At 44.3% G+C, this 10,192-nt stretch overlaps 1 protein-coding gene across 4 annotated transcripts; it reads right to left on the reverse strand.

Moving 5' to 3' along the window:
* Positions 1 to 199: 199 nt before the first annotated feature.
* Positions 200 to 9,966, reverse strand: TTPAL (alpha tocopherol transfer protein like). 4 transcript variants are annotated; one of them, XM_021283158.2, is made up of 5 exons: positions 9,717 to 9,966; positions 7,518 to 7,970; positions 6,607 to 6,800; positions 4,706 to 4,816; positions 200 to 3,988 (listed from the first exon to the last, which is right to left on the reverse strand). In XM_021283158.2, the coding sequence occupies exons 2-5, from the start codon at positions 7,954 to 7,956 to the stop codon at positions 3,713 to 3,715; spliced, it is 1,020 nt and encodes a 339-aa protein (XP_021138833.2). In that variant the 5' UTR covers positions 7,957 to 7,970; positions 9,717 to 9,966; the 3' UTR covers positions 200 to 3,712. The 4 variants fall into 4 exon arrangements, with proteins under 4 accessions (XP_021138833.2, XP_005515350.2, XP_064888045.1 ...); XM_005515293.3 differs by having other exon boundaries at positions 9,690 to 9,812; XM_065031973.1 differs by lacking the exon at positions 9,717 to 9,966 and adding an exon at positions 9,650 to 9,704.
* Between the last annotated feature and the right edge of the window lie 226 nt (positions 9,967 to 10,192).

The raw sequence follows: 10,192 nt of genomic DNA on the forward strand, positions 1-10,192 counted from the left end.
TCAAACAAACAGCATCTTCCCTGTGATTCTCTGGATGTCAAATCCTGTTCTTTGAAGTTGCTCAGGTACAGTTCAACAACTTTTTGTAATGTTAACGCTGCAGTGATTACACAATTGCAACTGTGTGCTTAGTGTGGAACTAAGAATATGTCATATTGCCTTTCAGAATAAAACACCCCAAGATGACACAAAACAAACATTTTAAATATCAAATTAGCAGCTGTTACAATGTGTTTAATCACCCAGTCATGCATCATAAAATTACACATTTTGACCACTCCATTTTATAAAATGCAATATAAAAATAAACTTTCTCAAAATAAGATGTACACTTAACAACCCAACACCTCTAGGCCCACATACAACAGAAGGCAAAATGATTGGTTTGAGTAACACTATGATTAACTCATGCCTAAATGAGATTTAACATGAAGAAAAATACATCACCCAATTCCTGAAAATACCTCAGGGTTTGTAACACCCATTTGCAAGAGTATAAATTCAAGTACTTTTATTGTACAGTACACGGCTGCCCTTTAGTCCCACTTAACGCCAAAAGCTATAGCAGCCCAAAGCAGTTAAAAATATCTTCCCTTATTATGCACTGGATTTGGCAGGGATGGCAAGGCATGGAACCTCTGGAAATTAGTTACATCAAGTGGAGCAAAGCACAGATCAGTGTTAGTGCTGTGAAAAAACCAAACTCTGTAAGCTTTTTCTGTCTCTTAAGTATAGAGTCTCCATATCTGCAAGTTAAATGTTTATTTTCTAAATGCTGACATGAGAAATACTGGGAACAAACTGATTTATTTGCTAGGAAGTGCTAAAATCTCAAAGAGCATTCTCAGCTCAGTAGTCAGGCCCAGGTAAGAACTGTGCTTTCTATAGGACAAGCCAAGCACTGGTTACAAACCTAAAAAGGGTTAGAGATACAGCTCAATAAAGTTGCAACTCTGTCCAAGTGCTAAAGCCAAGAAAGAGCAAATTAGAGGTAACAGATGCTTGACAAAGGTAAACCTGATTTAGTCCAAGTATCCAGATATCAACTGCCCAGCAGCCAGCTTTAAGAAAAAGAAGCCCTGGAGGCATAAGGCAGTATATTTTCAGCACTGACAATGTAGCCTTATCTATTATGTTTAAATCATATGGTTTATTCTTAGGTTCTCTGTGAACAGAGAAGAAAGGGGGAAAAAAACACATCTAGTCTGCCTGCTATTTAAGGCATGCAAGAGAATAAAGCCTGTAAAAGGGTTTGGTTTCTGTAGAGCTTCTTCAGCCTTGTGCTGAACACCACTCAGTTTGGGGGTTTTTTGAAGGACACTAAACTGAATTCTGAATGTTTGACCTCCCTCTCTAGTAAGTACTTCAGTAAGGGGATCAAAGTAGCTGCTCTTAGAAGTTAATTGACAAAGTACCACCACTTTAAACCCCGCAACACAATTAAGGAAAGAGTACCAAATACCAGTTGTTCCTTTACCTCTAAGAAAAATGGTCCATCCTGTGTTTTTCTTTAAATTGTATATTGTGGCTGGAATTAAGAGGCACTAAAACAACATAAATGCCACTTGCTCTGTTCTGGCAGTTACACAGTGTGAGCAGCCACTTACCTTTCTAAGTCCTGGTGCTGTGTGCTACTGTCTTGCCAGGTGGCACAAAGAACTGAATCAATCTCTGCAAAACATGCAGCACATTCTGGTCAGAAATAAGGAGAAGTGGCGAGCAATACTCTTTTACCTTATTTTAAGCAGATGAAAACAATAGTTGTTTTTATTTCTTTTTCTGCACTAAACGTCATAGCTGTCAAAGAGAAGTAAGAATTGACTTATAAAGGTAGGAAAAATCAGATGCCTTCAATGAGGAAAATTCATGTCTTCCCACCTTTAAAACAGATCAAGTGATGAGTTCCTTGCTCCCACAAATTCTGAACTACCACCCAGAAAAAAAGCTTTGTGGTTTACCCCTTTTCAAAACTCAGTCTCCATTTATAACGCTTGGATGACGGGTATGGCATTTGCTAGCCCCTGTTCCAGGATGAGCTCTGTGCCAGCTCAGGAAGCCATCGCAGGGGCAGAGGAGTCTCTTTTTGGCAGTGCAATCGTGCTGTGGGGGAGCTGAGAGGGAAACAGACATTCAAAACAGAGTTTGGCACTTTGAAAAGTGAATGTCTGAAATCCTCAAGATGCTTTAGTTTTATATTCGCAGAAACATAACTGGTAGCTATAATCACACTTGGCACTAAATAAAGATTTAATCCAGAGAAAGTGCTTGAGAGAAAAGTCTCCAATTAGAAGGGATGTCCCTTTTCACCAGAGTGAAATATTTCACCTTGAAATGGGTGTGCTTTCCTGGTCCAAGTGAGGTTTCCCATCTCCACAGTATTACAGTGCAGAAAAACATGTGCAAAGAGTGTGCTGAGAGAGAAGTTCTAATTCAAGACCACTAAACAGATGGAACCTGGGGAGTGGGAACAGCTTATTTAGACATAGGGATCTTACCCTGATTCGACATCGGAGTCTTAGTTCTGTCTCTAGACAAAGACCTAGAAGCACAGGCATACAAGCTACAGGTAAATATTACAGAGATGGTTAAAGACTAACTTCATACAGGAACGTGACAACCAAAGACAAAAGAGGTCAACAAAGTTGAAACCAAAATTGTAACATTTCACAAAAGAGCCAACAAGCACAGTGAACAAAATGCTACAATACCAGGAAATTGAAGAATGTGCTTTGAAATAGCCTGTCTGCATTTGGTTTCACAGACTTAAACGCAAATTCTGCCCAAAGTAACAAGCTGAAGCAGCACCTTGCTGTCTTACATAAAGTATTGCCTTCTATACATCATACGTCAACTGCTACAAAGGCTCCTTACAAATTCTATGAGTTACTTACCCAATTCCTCATCACAACCAGCTGAAGAAAAGAACAGCTGACAATGTGGGAAGGTGGTTGACATAGCTTTTTCTTATTTGGTCATGAACCTCATTATTTGAAGCTGTTTAATTAACAGCTGTAGTACTTGATCTGAAAAACTTCCTGCTTTCTGAAAATGAAGATTGCAGCTGTTTATAATAAGCATTGGCATAGATGTTGTAGTAGTTAATCTAGCAGGTCTTCCTACTGCGAGGAAGTTTCGAGATTATCTCCACACTGGCATTCATGGACAAGAAACTTTTGCGCTGTATTAATTTAAAACGAGTATATGTTGAGATATTCCAGAAGTGCCAACTCACAATCTGGACCAACTGCCAAGTCAGACTTTAACATTTTTAAGCAACCTTCACTGACAGAATTACGTTTTTCAGGGTTCAAGAGCAATTTTCTTTTCTTGGTTACTGGTGTTTTCAGAAGGGGAATGGAATGGATGGTCACAAATCTAGCAAAACATCACTGCCACTTTTCACCTGGGCAGAGAGAGGATAAGAAACTATCAACTTAATATCCTGCAATATATTTTTCTTTATCATTAGAAAGGCCAGTTTTACTCACACCGAGGTTGATGAGCCTCAAGTATTGTACACAACTTGTGCTCTTTATCCCCTCCGAACTCTGCCCTGCCCCCATTGTGCCCCTTCAGCTTCCTTTGGTTCTACAGTGTAAAGTGCCTCAGCGGTCTGTTCCTAAACTGCAGGTTTAGGAGTAAGGCAGAGTTCACAACATCACCCATCAGAACAGAACGTAACTGTGCTGGGAAACTTCCCTTTACCGCTTTGTTAATAACAGTAATAGAGCTGCGGTTTCATGCCTCGCAGAGAATCATCACATTGCTTTTCCTCAGCATCCCCACTCACTAGCATGTCATGGGGAGAGCTGTCACATGGGAAAACCAGCTGGGAGAAATCATGCAGAAAGTCCGCTTCAGAAGCCAGCAACAGCTCGTTCCATGCGGAGATGTCCAGCTTCCCCGAAGTACCACCGTACTCTTCGGGAAGGATCACTGGAGGAATGTTTTGATGAAGGGAATTCAGATCAGAGCCATGAAGAAAAACCTAAAGAAGAAATCAAAAGGTAGCTCTAATAGTGCATATCAAACACTTTACAGCAAATTACTGAAATAGCTAGTAAGCTTAAGAGCAGATTTTAGAAATGATATCTGTACGGGCAAGTGGCAGCATACAACATTGGGCAGGTGCAGTTAGAACCTTTACTGAGAGAGGTTTTGAGACAATCCAGGCTTAAATCCTCAGCAAAAGAGACCTGACATTCACTAGTCTGTGCTGAGGTTCCAAATTCAGCTCGTCCCCCAGTTCGTTTATGGGACTAGAAGTACTTATCCTTGTGGAAAAAAGCATCGTCCCTTGCAACTACATCCAGTCCGATGGCGAGAACACTCACGGCCTGCAGGACACGTGATAAGAGAGAAGAGCAAGAAAGGGGCAGCACAGATCTCCTGTGGCACCACCTCATAAAGTGTTACTTGCCAAAATAACCTCACCCCAGGAATGGAATTAATGTCCTGACTATATATCATATATACTAAAGATCCATAATGTTATGCCAATATTCAACTCCTCAAAGCTTCTCTCTCAATAAGAATTTTCTGAACATGCATGTTTTTAAAAATTAAAGCAGAAAAGACCAATTAGATCAAGTAACGGGCACCAACATTTTTTAACTGTGAGGTTTTTCAACAGTTTTCACTTGCAGTGGCCAAGTAAGGAACTTACAAACATTAGCATGAATGTTAAAAGAACACAAATTCTTACCCGATTTGCTATCTTTTCCTTCAGAAAAGGCTTGATGATTGCAAAAATGCCTTTGAATATACGAGGCTCATTTATTATGTTAACAGCTTTTATTCGAATGGGGAATCCATCCTGAAGGGTAAAGAAGATTTTTATAATGCAGTTTAAAAAACATCTTCCTCTTTTTAAAATCTCCTGAGACTGACTTCCAGCACAACCCACTGGCTCCCAGCTTCCATCTGAGCTACCAATATAAACCAACATGGCAACAGAAACATACTTTGTAATAGGGAATAGTCTTAGGATGAGATCCATGGGCATAAAAATATAGAGAAACACATTGCTGTCAGTAAATCTTCATTTCTTATGTTGTTCTTCATCCCTCCTGACAAAGACACTTAGGTAATTACTGTCTGGCAGGTATTCCCAACCCTGACAAGGACGCAGTCACAAAGCAATGACTCTGCTGAGGAGTGCACCACGCTCAGGGCCAGGGCAGGCTGGTTCTAATGGTGTTTCCAACTACAAGACTTAGTTTAAAATGTGATTTTATACGTGGGAAAAATATAACTTTTTTCAGCCATTCCAACTCCTCTGTCATGCTAACTGCAAAAGACAAACAGGCTCTGCTACCAATAGAACACTCAGTGTCTCCTGTACAAGACGGTTTAAAACAACAGTTATGGGGTTTCTGCTTGAGAAATTTATTTGCAGAAACATTTTTCCAAGGCAAAATTATGAGCAATTAAGGTCTCATGTGCTACAGTGAAGTTTCTTTCCCTTACGACCGGCTCTACACATGTAAAGCAGTCAATGCTTGGAGTGCAAAGCAGACAATGTGCACCGCAGGAGTATTTCTCTCCTTACGAGGGTCAGTGAATTAGCTCACGTGTACAGGAGATGCAGCTCAGCATGTTTGATGCAACACATTTCTATACCACCCATACCTTTATGCACTCCACCAAGTTCAGCTTTTTGTTTCGTGAATTGCTTCCACTAACAGCAGGAGGGCACCCATCACTTTATTTGTGCAAATTAAATACAGGTCCAGACAGTTAAGTGACACATATTTAGACCATAATTTAAAGGTGTGAGTTCTTATAAGGGCATTAATAAACTCACTAGTCTCATCTCCATAAACACCCCTGATTCCCTCTATACTTCCTTATACTTCTGGCTCAGGCCAGAATGTACGTGACGAGGGATGAACCCAGCCAAGAGCAGCCTTCCTTATCTCACTCCTCCAGAGAGAATGGTAGAACATCAACTAAAATCATCAGACCTTCCCGCCACTTTGGCCAGGTTACTCCTTACTCATTTCACCATCCTGTTTCGTACAATTCCACTTGTGCTGACACCCTTGCTCTCCATCATTTTCCTTCCAAACAACTAGCTGGATATCCTTTTTATTACTCTCTCTTTTGCTGCCCCCTATGCTGAAGAAGCCTCTCTTCCTTCAGGGAGGGGGTGGAAATCCTCCTCAAATCACACCCATTCAAAAGTCCTCTCTGGGAAATTCTTGCAGCAGTACTTGAACTTGCACTTGCCCAGTGGTTGGCTCCATCTTGGCTAACAGGAACCATTTAAATAATGAGCTATTCCTCAGCATCCAGGCAAAACAGTGTCTTCCCTCTAACTGTAATTCACTGTTCCCTTTCCCTTGTCACTAGCTAGCAGAACTAGTCTTTTCTGTTCCAACTCAAAGTTTGCATTTCTAATGCAAAATTAGTGTTAGGGACGCAAAAGTTAAAAAAGGGCAAGCGAGGTTAAGTTGGCAAGGGTCTGAGAAACTGGGTGGGCAGAGACACATTTTAACTCCGCAAGTAAAAGCCAAAATGCTGAAGTTTCTGCTGACACAGTCAAGACACAGAAGCAGTCATTTACAACGCACAAGCTTATTTTCCCACCAGTTCAGGTCTTACCTGAAGAATTCCAATCACTTTTTTGGCTACAAAAGGACCAAAATGAGACGCCTTAGATAAGCTGACTCCTTTGTAGTCTGCCAGGATTACAATTCCATTCACCTGGGTCTCTTCGGACTGAATGAGTTTTTCTAACGTTAAGTATATGGCACGAATGTTCTCAGTAATCGGATAATTACTGGGTGTCCATCTGTCTGAGGTTACAAGACATGGATGGTAAGTTGGAGAGTAAATATAAGCTAACAATACACATTCCAAAAACTGATTTTCCATTTTTTGCTACTCAAAAGTTAGTCTTTCAAGCTACCGTCCTAGTTCAGAGCAGCCTTTCTTAAGCAAGAGATAAACGACAACTCATGTCTACTTCAAGGAGCAAAGGCACCGGTTTTAAGAACCCCATTCTCCACCCAGCATAGCTTATTAGAAGCAGTTTCAGCTCAGAAAGAAAGCAGGTAAATGGAAAAGAGGAGGATGAATGAAGGAAGATAAATTTACAGCAAGCCTGGCAGCACCAAAAGCACAGGGAAGGCTGATTGTTTACATGAGAGTGAAAGCCACAGGCTCCTCTCTCCACTTATTGCCCAAGCAAACTACAAGCTTCTAACCGAGGGCCAGCAGCCCTCTTACCATTTATTACACGTTAACTTTTCTTGAGTCACCTAATATTTCATCAACCCACCTTGCTGCATTTTCGTTTGGACATAACTGCAGTTATTGCTGACACAGGAAAAGGAACTGGTATAATGTTGACTAACGATAAGCCTGTCCCTTCACAAGTTAGCTTTTCAAATTTCAAAGAGAACCCACGTACTCTGTGTAAGTAACCACTGCTGACAGGAGAGCAGGAAACAGATTTTTGGCCCACGCACACCTCAAAGATGCAGAACAAAGACATTCATGCACATCAGTACCTGGACGGATGCAGACGATGTGGCGTCCCTCTGGGTCCAGACGAGGCAGCACGGTGACAAAACCAGACTCTAGGACAGGCTTTATTGCAGATGGCTTCAAGTTATCAAAGACCTCAGGCCAGCTCCTCCTGCAAGTGTGGTAGTTCACCAGAAGCTGAAGCGCTCGATCGTAATCGAATTTCCTGGCTCTGAGGAATCTTAGCAAAAAAGCGTCGTCCAGGCAGGTGCCCAGGGAGGGATAGTCTTTGCACACCATATCTCGGAGCGCCTGCACATCACGGAGCCTCCATTCAGGTTTCTCTTGGAGCTCTTCCCGGGCTTTGGTAATGAGATCAGGAGAGAGTGAGCAAACGTACTTTGGCCGATCTGGCAAGAATTCATTGTCTGATGGAGACCCCGCTGATGGACTTGTCCTGGTGCAGTCGCTGTCTCCTGACATAATGTAGCAGGGATCTGTCAAAAACCAAGCGCTACACATGACAAACAACCTCACAAAGTAACAAGCATATTTATTATTTACATATTTATTATGTCCCATATCCCTCCATTTCCCTGCTGACGAGACAGCCCTTGCAAGAACTGGCACTACAGCCAGAGCACAGTTCAAACAACTTAATTCTCTTCCTAACATCAGAAAGTGCAGGCTCCTCTGATCTCTTTATCCTATATAGCAGGTAGAACTTGCCAACCTTGGATGAAACCTAATCAACTCAAAAAAAAACCAAACAGAATTACACAGCTTCATCACAAAATACAGAATTTAATTTGCTTAACATTTATTTCCTATGTCCAATTGGAAACTAAAGCAAGACAAACACGTGCCAGTTAGGCAGGATTCTCATATTCGGTCAAGTTACACTCTCTTCTGAGAAATTCTCCAAGCTGAGCACAGACAGCCAGGAGTTTTCATTAGCTTCTCTGGCAAATAGATGCATTGATCAGCATGTCTGCCCACATGAACATTTTGAGCAATTCCAGAGAAGCTGCATTCTGGAATATAAGGAATGGCTGCAGTTCACAGACTGGATAAGCAAGTGAGAAAGTTACTCTTATGCCAGCACTGCACGGGTATTACGATAGGCTTGAGCTAGTTTAGAGTGTACTGCCAATATTGCTGAATTTCCAAATCCACTAGCAAGTGGACTGAGATGACTGAAAAATTATAAAATTACAGGTCTGGCATACTTCCTGCAGCTTGACTTGGAAGTGGAAGAGAAAAATACACCTTTTTTCCCGAGCTACTCCTATTCAGGGTCACTCAGCACACTGCGTCACTCTGGGGTGTCACACAGAAATAGTTTGTCAGAATAATACCTGTCCCAGAAACCCAGCTTCCCTCTTGCAGCTCAACCGCCCACTTCTACCACACTTTCCCCAGGCCCCTCAGGGAAGGGCCCAGGGCACCAGGATCACTCACGGGGACACGCTCCACCACCTCAGAATCACAGAATCACAGAATCGACTGGATTGGAAAAGACCTCAGAGACCATCGAGTCCAACCCTTGGTCCAACTCCAGTCCGTTTACTAGATCATGGCGCTAAGTGCCATGTCCAATCTCATTTTAAAAACCTCCAGGGACGGCGAGTCCAGCACCTCCCTGGGCAGCCATTCCAATGCCTGACCACTCCCTCTGTAAAGAATTTTTTTCTAATATCCAGCCTAAATTTCCCCTGGTAGAGTTTAAGCCCATGCCCCCTTGTCCTATTGCTAACTGCCTGGGAGAAGAGACCAATCCCCACCTGGCTATAACTTCCCTTCAGGTAGTTATAGAGAGTGATGAGCTCACCTCTAAGCCTCCTCTTCTCCAGACTAAACAACCCCAGCTCCCTCAGCCTCTCCCCATAGGTCTTATGTTCAAGTCTCCTCCCAGCGTGGGCCGTGCAGGACACGCACAGGCAGGCTCCTGCAGAGGAACTGGCACCAACACCAGCTCCCTCCCCAGGGCTGGGGCCAAGGATTTTCAGGCCCCAGCCCTGATGGCGGACGTGTCTGCCCGCGGGCAGTCCCTGCGCCCTGCTGCCATCGCTGGGGCAGGCACAGGGGCGAGGAGGCCTCCACAGCCCCTCAGCCACAGCATCATCGCTCACGCACCCCCACAGCCCCTCAGCTCCAACGTTATCCCCGCACACACCTCGCTTCCAGCCCCGCCACCCTCGACCCCCGGCCCGCACCTCCCGCCGGGCCCGGCCCCGCCGCACCGGCCGCTCCCGCGCAGCAGCGCCGTCTCCAGGCAGCGGCGCCCCGGAACTACCGCACCGCCCGGAAATGACGCATCTCAGCGCATGCGCAGTGGTGGGCGGGTCTCCCGCCGCTTCGCGGTGTCGCTGCGGGCCGGTCCCGCCGGGTCCCCTCCCCGGTCAGCGACTGCCCTGCTGGGCGAAACGCTTCTGAGCCCTCGGCCTGGGGAGCGGGGGGGAATTTCCCTCTGTATCTGCGCAATGCGGCGTGAGGGAACCCCGGTGCCGCGTCTTGGGCGGAGCATCTGGCCTTTCATTGCACTCGTCCCTTTGCGCAACGGCGTTTCGTTACCTCCAGCCATAAGCCACAAAGGCACAATTATAATATGTAATAAGTATATAGAGCTCCCTCGGGCTGGCCCCGGGGAGCAGGAGTGCTCGGGCGGTACCTGCCGTGTCCCCGCCGGGCCTGGACCTTCCCCCCGACCCGCGGCCAG

The sequence above is a fragment of the Columba livia genome, chromosome 16 (assembly GCF_036013475.1).
Source record: "Columba livia isolate bColLiv1 breed racing homer chromosome 16, bColLiv1.pat.W.v2, whole genome shotgun sequence".
NCBI classification, from domain to species: domain Eukaryota; kingdom Metazoa; phylum Chordata; class Aves; order Columbiformes; family Columbidae; genus Columba; species Columba livia.